Below are 15,934 nucleotides of genomic sequence, written 5' to 3' on the forward strand. Positions count from 1 at the left end.
CTACAGTTCCTGTGTCATCATCTCAAATGTGATTGGCTCTCCCTGCACCATGGATCTTGCCGTCACCATCCATGTCATTTCCAATGACTTCCAGTGGTAGCTTCTCAACAAATTGTGTAGCTTATCCAGTGCCCCCAACGGGACAGTTTGTATCTTGCCCAAGATGTTGGTTATGAAAGTGAGAGTGAATGGGATGACTGGTCTTCTTCCTTTCTCTTTCTTTTTCTCTACTGGTGGGCAGTGGAGAGATTTGATCCATCATGTGCTGGAACTGGTTACATATAGGTGAATGAGTTCCCATTCTGCTTAGCCATATTGGATAGTTCTTACACAATACAAATTCCTTAACAGAAACAAGTCCCTTCCTCTCTCTTGAAAAGGGGAGAGAGGAACTGACCAACAACTAAGGTTAGTGGCTTTAGTGGCTAACGTAAGTTTTGTTGTCTCCAACAATTACAGGTTCTTTACTTTCCTTCAAGACACAATGTAGGCAGGAGTTCACATTGTCTCTTAGCCTGGATGTTTGGTAACCTGCTTAACAGATCAAAGGCATACAATTCCTTCCTATGTCCTACCTTTGGCAAAAAAATTAGCCCAGGTGAGCTGAACCTCCAGTTAGTTCTGAGGATCACTTTATCATCCCACTAGGAGTAAGTTTCCCCTATGTTAAGACCAAAGGGTTGTTCTGTATATGAACAAATGATATAATTTTTAATCAATTTGTATTTTTCATACCTAAAAAAAAAATCTGCGGTCTTAACATATGTAGCCCACCTCAACCCAACCCTCATTCAGTTTACCTGGGCTGGAGGAAAAAACTGGTATGTCACAGCATGTTGGGGTGTGCCTGCCTCCTTTACCCAAATTGGCTGCCTCCTGTTGCTATTTAAACCACTACATTAAGACTGCAGGTTTGTTAGTTATGAAAAATACAAATAGATAAAAAATTTATCATATTACTAAATAAATGTAAAATCAATGAGATGACAAGATATCAATCTTGAAAATTTTTAAAACGTTTACAATTAAGACTTAAGATATTTTCTCTTCCATTATCAGTTAATGAATTACTATTAATGTGCATATGCTCTCTTCCATTAACAGTTTATTATTTACAGTTTGGTGCAAAAATACATTTTTTTTGTGCTTACCTGGTGGTTTAGTGTGTAACCATACCCAGTTGTGGTAGTTATACCAACAAAGACACCATCCTATATATTGGCTCACCACCCCAAGCCAAGGATCTTAAACTTCAGGGTTTAGATCTTCAAGTTGTAGCTGCACATACAATCGTTTTACTCCCTCTTCTCGTTGTCTCATCAGAGCTTCTCGACCTATGAAGTCTATGTCTTTCTGTAATTACAAAATTAAATCAGGCTAACCTTATTATTCAGAAGACAAATCTTATTCATGTGGAACAAGCCTATAGGAACCACTAACTTGAAATTCAAGCTTCCAAAGAACATGGTGTTCATTTGGAAGAAGTAATAAAAGATACTAATAGAAAATAGTACTGAAAGATTAGATCAGTTATGAGAAAAAAATTAAAAATTAATATATTAATACGGATAAAAATATGAAAATGATTAAAATACAAAGATGGATATTGTGATGTGTAATACGAAGTGGATATTTTGCTGTGTCACGGCAGGCTACGCACATGACTATTTAGCCAGCATTTCCGTTGCACATGCACAGTCAATTACTGCCGAGGAGACGTACGTAATCACGAATGTATCCGAAGTGTTTTGCGCTATTTAAAGCCACTGACATCATCATTTTGACTTTTACTACTGTTCAAGAAAAATGGTTCTCGCGATAGGCAATGAATTTTCATCTTTTTCCAGCTTATTAGATCCGATAAGTCTGTGGCTAATTCCTAGTTCCTGATGTTGGGCTAGTAGCTAGTATACTAGCTGTACTGGCTAGTAATAAAATAGCTCAGCTGGATGGTGCCATAGGCCTGGGTCTTAGCCTCCCTAGCATATTTACTTTGCTCATGATCGCGTATAAGTTAGCCTAGCTAGCTTGTTGCACACTAAATATTACATTATTATTAGGCCTAAAAATGTACAGGAAATGCTGCTGGTAGTGATGCCCTACATGGTATACAGATATTTAATTTTCATATTTTATTTCAGGACTAATTCTAGCAAAATTCCGAATGATTTCTTGCCTGTTCACAAGTTTACAACGAAAGCTGGCAAACCAAAACAAGCTGTGCGTGCATCTGATTTACATGCAACTAAATACTGAAGTCCGAAAATAATCGACTGCACATGTGCACCAGAAATGCTAGCTAAATAGTCAAATACTTATTATTATTAGGTAAAACATTTATTTATCTTACAAAACAAATAGTACATATTACTGTAAACATATGTACGCAGAACTCTCAACTCAGTAAGAGAGAGAGAAGGAATTATTTTTTATAAATGTTATTATTTAATCATATTAAACTTAATATTAATATTTGAAAATTAGTGAATAATTTTTTATAAAAAAATGTATTTATTCAAGAAAATAACAAAGATACTTAGTGAATATTTCCAGACAAAGTCTGCAAATTGCCTTATTTTTCGTGAATAATTTATAGATAAATTCCACAGAAAAATTTGCGAATAGGTGAGTCCGCTAATCTTGAGATCGCAAATATGCGGGATTTACTATAAAACAAAATCACTTTATACTAAAATGATTAAGTAAGCATTTTGGAATAAACATTCATTTTCAAAATCTACAGCACTTTTCTTTTTTCTTTTAACTATGGGTGAATTTTACGTAAAATGAAAGTATGTAATGTGGTGACTTGAGTAGCTGTAAAAGAGGGAAATTTTTATTTTTTTCAGGAAAAAGGCCCACTTCCAAAGTAGTTACACTTAAACTGTCTATGTTAATTTGATCATACTATCTACGAAATGACTACTTGATAAATAAGAAATGTAGTATAAATCTTCAATATATTTGAAAAATGATATTGTCATGATACAATAAAGTTTTATACATACTTACCTGGCAGATATATACTTAGCTATAGACTCCGTCGTCCCCGACAGAAATTCGAATTTCGCGGCACACGCTACAGGTAGGTCAGGTGATCTACCGCCACTGCCGCTGGGTGGCAGAACTAGGAACCATCCCATTTTCTAAGACAGATTTGCTCTTCCACCTGTCTCCTGAGGGAGGCTGGTGGGCCATTTAATAGTATATATCTGCCATGTAAGATATGTATAAAACTTTATTGTATCATGACAATATCATTTTATACATTCAACTTCCCTGGCAGATATATACTTAGCTGATTGGCACTTTGGTGGAGGGTAAGAGACAGCTAATTACTGAATAGACAGGGAACAGCATACGTTGTAGGTAACAAAAATATAAGAAACCTTGGTTCCTACCTGTGTCGGCGAAAGACTTCATGGCTACTGCCTAGGAGCTTACATCGCCTCAAGAGCCTCAGCGAGGTAGTGACCTCAAGCTAAGAATTCTTGATGGTCTGTCGATGGGGTCTTATCCCACTTACTCGACAGAACCTAAGGATCTTTGTCAATGGGGGTCCTATCCACTTACATGACAAAACACATTGCCATATGGCATCATTAAGGAGCATGAACACCGATCCCGATCACCTGATCCTAATACCGGGGTTAGTACTACGATTGAAAGAGGAGTTATCCCCAACATCCTTTCAAATGACCATAAGAACTCAAAACCAACAATCTTTTAGTTAAAAACAATATTATTTAAGGATCAGTACCAGCTCCCTGTCCCAGCACGGTATCCGCTGATACATAAGGTCCAAGAGAAAAACACTTTTCAAATTAAGTCACTCTGACGTCTTTTAAGTAGTGGGAGGCAAATACCGATTGTATCTCCAATATGTGCTGCTAATATGGTCTTTCATTGACATATTTCTATTAAAGGGCTAGGGCGTTGCAATTGCAACTACTTCGTGTGCTCTAAACCCTAAGCAGCTTAAATGTTTCCACTCTTCGGCATTTCATTGTGGAGCCTCCGTTTATCAGATTTCTTCAAAGAAAATGCTAATGCATTCTTCGACATTTGCCTCTTCGGGTTCCTTACCGCGCACCATAGGCTCTGATTACAACCTTGAAGTTGACTCTTTCTCTTCAGATAAAACTTCAGTGCTCGACCGGACAGAGAGACCTTTCTGTTTCTTTACCCACAAGGGGAGAGAGGCCCTTGATTTCAAAACTTCTGGGCCAAGGCTTAGAAGGATTCTCATTCTTGGCCAAACAAAGGTTGGAAAGAGACAACAGCAGAATCTCCTCTAAAACCTACCCGAGAGTCTAATGCATGTATCTCACTGACCCTCTTGGCCGTCGCGAGGGTCAAGAGAAAAATGCACTTCCTCGAGAGGTCTCTAAAGGAAGCCTTATCAGTGGTTTCGAAAGTATCCGAAGAGAGAAACTGGAGGACCACATCTAGGTTCCAACTTGGAGTGATAAAGGATTTAGACTTTGTAGTACCAAGGATCGTATCAAATCATGGAGATCCTTATTGTCTTCTATGTTAAGGCCCCTGTTTCTAAATACAGCCGAGAGCATACTTCTATAACCTTTTATGGTAGAAACAGCTAAACGTGATTCCTCTCTAAGGAAGATAAGGAAATCAGCAATTTCGGTCACAGAGGTATCGGAAGAGGACAGCTTCTTCGACCTACACCATCTACGGAAGACTTCCCACTTCGATTGATGAAGACCGCATGAGTAGAGGACCTGCGGGCTCTGGCAATTGCGCTTGCCGCTTTTCGCGAAAAAGCCTCTGCGTCTGACAAGTCTTTCGATAGTCGAAAGGCAGTCAGGGAGAGAGCGTGGATGTTTCCGTGATATCTCTCGAGTGGGGTTGTTTGAGCAGATCTGTCTTCATGGGAAGAGATCTGGGGAAGTCCACCGTCCATTCCAGTACCTCTGTGAACCAACCTCTCGAGCGGGCCAATATGGGGCGATTAGAGTCAGTTTCGTCGCCTCCGAGGAACGGAACTTTCTTAACACTTCCCCAGAATCTTGAACGGGGGAAAAGTGTGGCATCTATGCCGACAAAAGTCCATGAGAAAAGCATCTATCGCTATTGCTCTTGGATCTTCTACAATGGAGCAAAGCTTTCTATCCTTCTGGAGAAAGACGTGGCGAACAGGTCTATCTGAGGCTTCCCCCAGAGAGACCAGAGCTTTCGGCAAGACTTCGGAGTGTACGGTCCACTCTGTTGGAAGGAACTGGTTCTTCCTGCTGAGTCTGTCTGCTCTGACATTTTTTGTCCCTTGTACAAACCTTGTCAGCAATACAGTGCCTCGTTCCTCTGCCCATATCAAGAGGTCTCTCGCTATCTTGTATAGTGTAAGCGAGTGAGTCCCCCCCTGTTTTCGGATGTAAGCTAGAGCCGTGGTATTGTCCGAATTTACCTGGACTACCACGCCTCTGACCTCCGACTCGAAGTACTTCAAGGCTAGATGAACTGCCATAAGTTCCTTTATCATTTATATGCCAGGACCCATGTTCTCCTGTCAGGTTCCTCTGACACTTCCTTCTTTCCTAGAGTTGCTCCCATCCCGTTTCCGAGGCGTCAGAAAACAACACTAGGAGAGGGTTCCGAACCGCAAGGGATATGCCTTCGTTCTTCTGAAGCGGGGTTAACCACCACCTCAGGTCTAATTTTATTTCTTGAAGAATGGGAAACTGATCCGAAAGATCCCCTTTCTTTCTGTCCCACATTCTTTGCAGGTAAAATTGCAGAGGTCTCAGATTGAGCCTCCCTAGGGAAACAAACTGCTCCAGCGACGAAAGGGTGCCCAGAAGACTTAACCATTCCCTCGCTGAGCTGCGTTCTTTCCCTAAGAAGTTTGATACTTTCTCCAAGCCTCGAGCAATTCTGTCTTGCGATGGAAATGCTCGAAAATCCGAGAATCCATCTGAATCCCCAGATAGACAATGTCTTGGCTGGGGACCATCTGAGACTTCTCGAGGTTCACGAGCAGTCCGAGTGAGCAAATGAGATTCAACGTCGCTTTCTCCCCCTACGTCCTCCAAACATTGTTCTTTTTGACTTGGCCCTTATTAGCCAGTCGTCCAGATAGAGGGATATGTTCACCCCCTCCAGATGAAGCCACCGTGCTACGTTCCTCATCAGGTTGGTGAACACTTGAGGAGCCGTAGACAGACCGAAGCACATGGCCCTGAATTGAAGACCCTTCCCTGCATCATGAATCGTAGATATTCCTCGATGACGGATGAAGAGGGACGTGAAAATATGCGTCTTGTAGATCCAAGGAGGCCATCCAATCTCCTGGACGCAGAGCCGCTAGCACCGATTTGGATGTTTCCATAGAGAACTTCTGTTTCTCTACGAATCGGTTCAGTCGCTCACATCCAGGTACAGGTCTCTCCACCCTCCCGAGGCTTTCGGAATAGGAACAGTTGATTGTAAAAGCCCTGAGAGTGTGGATCCGGTACTAATTCTATGGCCTCCTTGTCCAACATTTGTTCTACTAATTGCAGAAGGATCTTCCTCTTGACAGGGTCCGCGTACTTCGCCGACAGTTCTCTCGGAATAGACGTCAGGGGAGGTCTGTCCCTGAAGGGGATGAGATATCCTCTCCTCACAATTGAGAGGGACCAGTTGTCCGCACCTCTCGACGTCCATTCTTCTGCAAAATTCAGTAGTCGGCGCCTACTGGTGTTTGGAGGACTTGAGGTTCATTTGCTTTTCTTGGTAGGTCTAAAGGCAGAAGCCCTACCTCTTCTTTCTGCTCCTCTCTTCTTAAAGGAGGATCTCGAAGATGAACTCCTCGAAAGGGCGGCTTCGGACCCTGTCTCCCCCTTCGTGGCAAGAACAGCTGTCCTCGGCCTTTTGGTTGATTGAACCAGAAGGTCCTGTGTCGCCTTCTCGGTAAGTGATGAGAAATATCTTTCACTACTGAGAAGGGAAAAGCTGGTTAGACAGAGGAGCGTACAGAAGGGACGACCTCTGTGCCGGAGAGACAGCTTTAGTAAGAAAAGAACTGAATACAGTTCTTTTTCTTAAGTATTCCTGCCCCGAAAAGGGAGGCCACTTCTCCCGATCCGTCTTGCACTGCTTTATCCATACAAGTCAAAATACTATAAGGATATCCGGACTCAGTTGTTCATTGTCTTGTGTCCTCTTGGCCATCACCCCAAGGGACCAGTCCAGAAAGTTGAAAACTTCCAAGACATGGAACAATCCCTTGAGGAGATGGTCCATTTCAGACATTCCCCAAGTTGTCTTGGCTGAAGAAAGAGAGTGTCTCCTTGACGCGTCCACCAGCGTTGAGAAATCTGCCTCTGCAGTAGCTGGAAGGGCGAGTCCCATTGCTTCGCCTGTCTCATACCAGATACCCCTCCTCCCAGAAAGTCTGGAGGGAGGGCAGGTAAAGACAGTCTTTCCCGCCTCCTTCTTGGAGTTACAGCCATTTTCCAAAAGACCTGCAAAGCCTTCTTCATGGAAATTATGTCGGCCCGCATCTTCAAGAAGGAGACGACTTTGCGGTTTTGTCGCGCTCGGGGTGAACAGCGACCCGAGGAGAAGGTAGGAGCGGCAGGACTCAATGAATCTCCAAATTCCTTGGAGTAAAAAAGCGCAGCCAACGCTTTGTAGTCTGATAGTCCAGCCGCTTTTTGATCTTCAGTGTCAGAGACTATCTTCCAATGCAAGTTCCACCGGAGAATCATTTATTAGCCGAGGGAGAACGTCTCTTCTCGCAAGGTGAAGGACTCTTCGCAGGATCAACTCCCTCCCGACAAGGTCGACGGCCGCCTGTGCGACTTCTTGTGTCCCTCGTCGGGAGAATGCCGATCCTGAGAAAAAACCCCATCATCATCTAAGCCCTCCTGACAAGAATGACGGCCGCCTGTGCGACATTTTGCATTCTTCTCAGGAGACAGCTGTGCTTGCGGCAGATTTCCACCAGAAACGGACATAGCGTGAACAGGACGACGGCCGCCTGTGCGACGTCTTTCGTCTTTGTCCAGAGAAATCCGTTCCTGGTCCAAATCATAAAGAGATGCTTCCTGGTTGATTTCTCTGTATTGTTCTTTTGAAGAAAATCTTTCAATGCGCTTGGACGTATCTGTCAGTCTCGGACTGTGTCGTCTGTCTGAGCTGTCCACATATGGAACTTGGCGCTTGGCTGGTGTCATTCCAGTACGACACTTCTGCCTGTCCGTCTTGTCCGCTTCTGGCTCCTGGCGCCCGGACGGAGTTGCCTGCGCACAACGTTTTGTCCTATCCAGGCTGTCCGCCTTGCCACGGTTGTCCGCGGTAGGCACGAATCGCTTGAACATAGTTGTCCGCATAGGACATATCGGCCTGTTCGGGCTGTCCGCTTCTGGCGAATGGTGTCTGGTTGGCGCCGTCCGCGTAGGACACTTTTTTCCCCTCCGAGTAGTCCAATTCTGGCGCCGAGCGCCTGGGTGGTTCTGTCCGACTCGGACACTCTTCGTCATTGTCCGTATGTTGCGTCTCAATTCTTATGAGTTTTTCATCCTTCTTTCTTTATTCCTCTCTGTACTCGTACGAGGAGTAGAGGAGATAAGTCTGGAGTCCGGAGCGCCCGTCGGACAGATCTCTTAACGGCCGGAAGAAAATCGCCTTTTCTTTTTCCTCGGGAGGTCTTTTCTCAATACTCCTACTAAAGAGGAAATCTGCTCCTGCATTTTAAGTAGGATGTCCATCGCGGTTTCTTCCTTCTCTTTGTCATGAATAGGAGAATGCGCTCTGGAAGGTGTAGGAGATCGAGATATTGTCCTTTTGGCTCTTTTCCTCTCGTGCGGGGTATAATCGTCCAGAAAAACGGGTTGGTCCGGGCGGCTCGAGGGTGGTCCCAACGTTCAGAGTTTTTATATTCCTCCACTTCTTCGAGGAGACGAATCGGATGACGAAACGCACTCTTTCAGGATGCCTTTCCAATGGCGATCCTTGGCAGTCTGGGACGCTACAGATTCTGCCGAGGGGATGCCTGACCGGTGGGATTCTCCGTAACCTCCGTACGACTGTCGACATTCCTTCTCCTCTGGGCCTGGGAACTTGGAAGAGGTCTAGGTCTGGGAGCGAGACAGAGCCGATCAGACGCACCCTCCACTACACTGGGGACACTTATGTCACTTTCCACATTCTTACCTTTTAAAGAGCTTGCATTTCAAGCTCCATCCTTCTTAATGCGGTCTTCAGATTTGCAATCTCTGCAGCAGAACTTGCAACATCTGCTACGGGAGAGGTTGATACTGCATGTGAGGAAGCAATTACTTGGGGGTTAGTTATACTAACTGGCTCGTTAGAGCGTGATCTACTCATACTTCTAGAGACAGCCTTTCTAACCCTATCTCTCTCTAGTTTCCTTAAGTAGAAATCTAGTTTCTTCCAATCCTTCGCTCATCCATATTCACACATTCATCACACGTGTTGTTTCTCGTGCATTCATATTCCCTACCCACTTCTTGCTTACCTAGCCGTTTTCAGTATTTGTGAGGATCTAACGACACTTCGGTAGCCTCACCAAACAACCCTCATTCATACATCTTCTAACTTCGCAGCTAGATCAGACATTTTTGAGCAAAATCTAAAGCCAAAATCCAAAAAACGTTCCACAAAAGCGTATGCCAAACCACAGATCCAAATACGTCACCAAAACGACAGTCCAGAAGATCAACAGCGATGAAAAAAACGAATCCAAGTCAGGAGGTAACAACAACAATGTTATGGCTACCCTCGACAGAGCAAATCTGTCTTAGAAAATGGGATGGTTCCTAGTTCTGCCACCCAGCGGCAGTGGCGGTAGATCACCTGACCTACCTGTAGCGTGTGCTGCGAAATTCGAATTTCTGTCGGGGACGACGGAGTCTATAGCTAAGTATATATCTGCCAGGGAAGTTGAATGTATAAAAATGTTAAATTCAGTAATACTTACATTCAATTTCACACGAAAAGCTCGACCACATTCAAGGGGGGTAGTTGTCGAGTCGAGATCCTGACCCCAAAATGCATAGAACTTTTCTATCCTGAGAGATCGCATTGCATAGTAGCCAGCATGCCGCAGATCATATTTTTTCCCGACAGACACTAAGTTGTTATATACATGGAGAGCATACTGTAATACATAAAAAAAAAATAGTAAACAAACTTAAGTCTCTGCAAGGATTTGTTTCATTTAGTAAAACAGAACATAATATAAAATTAGTCCTTAACATGTACTACTTTCATAGTACATACATAACTTTATTAGGTACTTTTACTATTGCCATTATATTTTTACTAAAAACTGGGGGGAAACCCAACCTCACCAGCCAAAAGCACTCACTGTATTTCTCTTAAGACCAACAGACATGTGGTAGTTAGTATGGAGAAGGAGGTCTTTTGAATAGTAGTCATTGGCTTTTGTATATGGCAATGTAAAATTGTGTAAAAAGATATAAGGCTGAATTCATCAATCAGGACTCCAAACGTATATCTTTTATCATTGCCAAATAGCCTCTTAGTAATATGAACCAGTTCCAAACTATTTAATAGCCACAGATAAAAACCGATCCAAAATTAAGTATACATTACCTGCAAAACGGTTTTAAATCTATGCTGTATACATACTTGTATTACATCATGAAAAGTCCTCACTGTACTAGCAAAGCTTAGTGGCATCTTGTTCTTGACTATTAAAACAAACAATCACATGAAAGATGATAATGGAGTCCCCTCACTATTTTGCATGAAGCACTGTGCCTCGCTATGACCCAAACTTTCTGCTTTTACATTTCATTGGTGTCTTTTGTTCTCTTCTACCTAGCAGAAAAACTTCTTTAATGTCTTTGGTCAAATTCTACCAAAGCCCAGAAATGTGCTAAGTAAACTAGTTTCTATTAATAGTAACAAAATACAATTTGTCGAAAATTGCATTTTCTAAACTATACAAACCTGAGGTCCTTTTAAACATAGGAAGTAGCTAGCGGCAGCTGGACGGTCGTAAGCTTCTGAACAAGGGGAGAACAGGTAGTTAACTGCTTGTCTGACAGTCGCGCGCCGCGCGACTGGGAGGTAAACAAATCACTTTTGCTTTTGGCCCATGCAAAATACGCAGAGTGAGGGGTGGCATGGGATAGGACTATATGTAAAAGGACCGGTCAGGTTTGTATAGTTAGGAAAAATGCAATTTTCGACAAATTGTCATTTGTTCCGATACGTAATACAAACCATCGGTCCTTTAACAATAGGAAGACTCACTTCTTGGTGGGAGGTAATCTGAGTCTTTTGGATGAACAGACTGGTGTGTTGTTCGTCCATCCCCTGGAATGCCTCCCTGGTCGTAAGAGCGAGGGAGGGATCCAAGCCTCTGTCCGATTGATCGGGTGTGCACCGCAGGATCAATGGTCAGACCTCTGGGCGAGTACTAAGAGAGAGGCAAGCGTATCTCTTCGTACAGCAGCAAGAACTTGTTCCTGTTTGCAAGAGGCAACATAAGTATGGGTTGTCTCAAGCTGGCATCCACTTCCTCCCCCTTGTTGGAGGAAGTGGTGGATATACGCTCCTATCCCTAGTGAAAGGGATAGGATGGGGCTCTGTTGAGTAGCTCACTGCATCTTGTCCTTATCCAGCAGGGTGACGACCGTGTCCCTCTAACCACAGGTAGAGGGGAAGAAAATGGGAAGAGGAGCCAGTCACACTCTCATTCACTCATTCCATTCTTATGGTCACACCAGGACTCGATGCTGTTCAGCCTGCGAGGGGTCTGGGTTCGCTACACGACTGTTGATTTGCAGCCACCACGGGTCCCAAGGAAAAAGATCCAAGGACCTGTGGGCAATATCCCGAAGGTAGAAGGAAGGGCATGTGGTCTGGTTGACCAGACCCCTGCCTTCAGTACCTGCGCCACGGAGAAGTTCTTGCGGACAAGGCAGCATCTCCTTCGCATCGAAGGCGGTGAAGTCCATTAGGGAGGGGATTGTGAACGACTCGAAACCAATCGTCAGGGAGGGCCACCGAAGGGTTCTGAGTCTTCGCTACGAAGTTCGGTACGAAATCGAGCGTCACGGATCCCCATCCCCTGGATGCTTGACTTCGCAGGAGAAGTCATGCAGTTCCTCAGAGGAAAAGAAGGAAATAGTCGCATGACCTATCCCTCTTCTCTACTCGGTGATGTCCAGTACCCATACTGGTCTGTCCGTTGCCACGAAGTCTCTCGCATCCTCTATCCCCATGCAGCGAAGTTCTCGGTAGTGGGATAGGACACCGACACTCCATGGTGGGTGTCAATGGTATGGGTACTGTGACAAGCTATTAAAACGAAGTAATGATTGCTCTGTAACAACCGAACTAAGTCAACAGCGTAGTTCGTAACTGACTCGGCCGCTCTGACAGCTGCCGACTGACTGCGTTCGGTAGGAGGCAAGTTGTCAAAGCATCCGAGTAAGTCACGTGACCTTCGCCTTTAAAGGTTATGCCGAGAGACCAAACAAATAATGTATTTGTTTGTCACCAATGCCGGACAGCGAGGTGATGATTCTCTTAAGGCATGTGCCCAACAGGCGAAAGTCAATTGCCTTCTAGAGACCGAGGTCCCTGAAGGTAAAACATCTCATGGTTGTTGAATCTCAGCTAAGGAGAAACAACACTATGTACCGTTGAAGACGAAGGTAGATATTGAATGCAACCTACGTCTTCACAGATGAATCGAGAGAAGGATTCTCAAGATTCATAACCTGTGCTTACAAATGACTGAAAACGCTAACCGCTATTTCATTGCTGTCCGGTGAGCAAGTCGTAGTTGCAATGAAAGCGGGGCGTTCTTCAGTAATGAAAACCCACAGGGGAAAGCCGCCTGAAGAACTGCTTCTCATGGGCTGAACATTTGGAAGTAGAGCTGTCAGGTCGGAGAGTAGGCGATGTCTTCTGACACATCTCGTAATTCGGTTGAACAATGAACAATTGTACACCTACGAATAAGAGATATTTGAAGACAAACTCAGATGTCTGCAAAATCATTCGCATTATCGCAGTGCGATGCAGCGGGAGACTTGTACAGACTTCTGTTACCGTGCGGTAAACAGAAAGATGAAAGAGTCCAAGAGATATCTCTGTTGAAAATTCTCGCAATGTCGAAGGCGATGGAATCTAGCGTCACAGCAGTAGATGGTCCTTCATTATTATTGCGAGAATCCCCGTTAATCAGAGACCTAAGTCCATGATTGTTGGGCAGAGATACGGTTCGGTAGTCAATCAAAGCAGGGCAGAGAGAGACATACATGACCGTGCATATCGGAGGCCCAGCTGATACTGAGCTGCTATCAGGCAGTTCAATACGCAGTAGTTGAGCCTGAGCTCTCGCTGACTCGTCATCCTGAGTTGCCAGGTAATCCATATTCCACGAAGGAATGCGTTCGGCTAGAACTACCGAGCATAAAAGATATGCTCGAGCAATTATATTTAGGCGAAAACGAATTTCGGTAAATATAAAAGTTAGAATGGTGTTGTCGTGACAAAACCATAAGTATATAAAATTGAAACTGAAAACTCCTGGAGGTTGCAGGCAACCCCGAGTTGCAGTTCAATTAGAATACTTCTCTTATAAGTCGCAATCCGTAGATTAACTAGGATATGCGCCTACCCCTCGGACAATTCAACTGCTTAGTAGAATTATGTCGCGAGGTTAATATACGTAGTATATTTGTAGGATTCTGAACAACGATCTCCATCCTAAATTCTTTCCTTCAAGAAAACAAAATAAGATTGGAGATCGACCACCTTCGATCTCTATCAAAGAGAGTGAAGGAGAAGTCTTCCTCGAAGGAAAGCTTCAATGGTGAACAGAATACTAAGGGACGATAGTTCAAGCCAAACTGGATATTCCCCCGTCCGATCTTCTCTAGTCCAGGTTGGTCGCCTACTGTGAGATAGTTTCTTCAGCAACAGTCTTCTTCCCAATGCTAGAAATTCCAGGAATTCGAGCATAGGCGAGGTTCCCGATTATCGTGTATATCGGGGATTCTCGTCTCGCTCACTTTGGACCGTGGTCTCGCGTAAGTGTTTGGAGATCGTAAAACTCGAACACTGAATGCGTTACAAAAATTCCGTAGAATTCTAAGCAGTCTGCGAAACCCCCACGAATTCGTCAAACGATATCGGCTGGTGGTCCTCTTGATTCCCGTAGAAATCGAGAATGGGGCAGGATTCCTCCTCAACGACCGGGGCTTACGTCAGGTAGGACCCGAAGGTCCCCCCGGGGTAGCGCAGTCCCGAAACGTGGGATCCTACAGAGAAATCTCTGTAGGATCCCTCCCCTTTCCCTCGTAACCGTAAGGAGAGAGGGAATGGGAGGAATTGGATACTCGCTCGCCTTCCCAGTGGAACTAGCAGTTGGAGAAGAGTAGGAACAGCCATCGCCTTGCGGCGATGCCTCTCAGAGTCTGGGAAAACGTATCGTCAGGAGAAAACGTTTTCCCGCGGCGGGTTACGAAACTCTCACTGTAGGTAAGGGTCTGCCGCCACTGTGAACGTCGTCTGGGTGGGGCTGATCGACACCTGACAGGAGAGAGCCGATACCGTCCTCCGACTCATTCCAGTCCTCGTCGAGGTCGAAACCTCTCAGGAGGACCGAAGGAGTATTCAAATACGGTGTCCGAAGACACGTAGAAACGCCGCTGTCGCAGTAGAGGAGGTGGAAGTAGCTTGATCGAACCGGCCAGGAACTGAGAGAGCCTTCTTGTCCGGAGACGAGAGACTCTGGTTCGAGACAGAATCGGCAAGTTCCGATCGCGGCAGACCCACCGTCGGTTTGGGTTCCCTCTCGGGCCCCAAAACGACTCGAGCAGAGACGTGGGCTCTGCTGGTGGGAGCGGCGATCCTTCCGCAAGGTCATTATGCTGACGAATCAGCTTAATGACTTCTGCAAATTCCTCTGTATCTCGGGAGTAACCGTGTCTTGACGGAGTAGGACCGTCCGTCCCTCCAACAAGAACAGATCCCGAGATACTCCTCCTTCAGAAGGAGGAACAGCGGCAGACCCCTGACGGTCGCCTCCAGCTACTTGCGCGTATGTCCTGGTCGGTCCTAGAACCGTGCCTGGTCATACGGCGTCATAGCGGGGATCGCGAGCGGAGCACCTCTCGCGATCACTCATAGGTACCTCGCTCCTCCCGGTGTAGCCCGAGGAGGTTGAAGGTACAGGAGAAGCAGACCTGACGCTCCCCCCTGCTCGCTGGCAGGACCAGCGTGCTTGGAGGGCTGCTGCTGATCGTCCACCCGCAGTGGTGATCGAGCAGCAGGCCTAGCCTTGCCGCTCGCCTGGGGCGAGAGGCTCGGCTGAGAACGTCGACGCTGATCTCTAGCGTCAGGCGAGCTGTTGCTGGTTACCGTCTCCGCCCGGTCCCGATGGGAGCGGCGTCAGGTGACCTGCTAGGCTCGTTGTCGCGGTGAGACCGGCGAGCGTCCTCTCGGTCGCGTCGAGCCGCTGGTAACCAGCCGTGGCTGGTACCGACGACCGCGGGGACCCCTTCCTCGCCTCAACCCGTGGCTGGTCAGCGACCCGTCACGTCAACCCGAGCAGCCAGCTGGTCGCTGCGAGAGCGTCCACTGGCCTAGCGAGAGTCGTCTGACGACACTCGCCAGTCTTCTGCTCCGCGCTTCGGTCTTGGCGGCGAGCGAGCTCGAGTGTCAAGACTTTGGCTGGACGGTCTCCCGCGGGAGACCGTCCACTCGGTACTTCTCGCTAACGAGAAGCCGAGGCGGATCCTGGTTTAGCGGCAGAACCGCTAGAACCAGGCGAGGAAGTGCCAGCCGAAGCTGGTACTCCTCTGGTCCCCGTCTTCTTCTCCTTGGTAGAAGAAAAGACGGGCCCTGTTCCCGAGGGAGCAGGAGGACCAGCAGAAGAGCTCCCCGAATCGCCGGAGCGAGACGGGCCCATTAGAAGTCCCGA

The 15,934-nt window shown here is 45.9% G+C and overlaps 1 protein-coding gene across 1 annotated transcript in view; it reads right to left on the minus strand.

The window, feature by feature from the left end:
* Positions 1 to 15,934, minus strand: part of LOC135221625 (pyruvate dehydrogenase phosphatase regulatory subunit, mitochondrial-like) — a gene marked incomplete at its 5' end in the record, with an annotated part of 83,001 nt that overhangs the window by 3,544 nt on the left and 63,523 nt on the right. Inside the window, 4 exon segments of the mRNA XM_064259287.1 lie at positions 1,152 to 1,213; positions 1,216 to 1,236; positions 1,239 to 1,353; positions 9,944 to 10,123. Of these exon segments, the coding sequence (XP_064115357.1) occupies positions 1,152 to 1,213; positions 1,216 to 1,236; positions 1,239 to 1,353; positions 9,944 to 10,123 (378 nt within the window).

This window comes from Macrobrachium nipponense, chromosome 3 (genome assembly GCF_015104395.2).
Source record: "Macrobrachium nipponense isolate FS-2020 chromosome 3, ASM1510439v2, whole genome shotgun sequence".
Lineage (NCBI taxonomy): Eukaryota > Metazoa > Arthropoda > Malacostraca > Decapoda > Palaemonidae > Macrobrachium > Macrobrachium nipponense.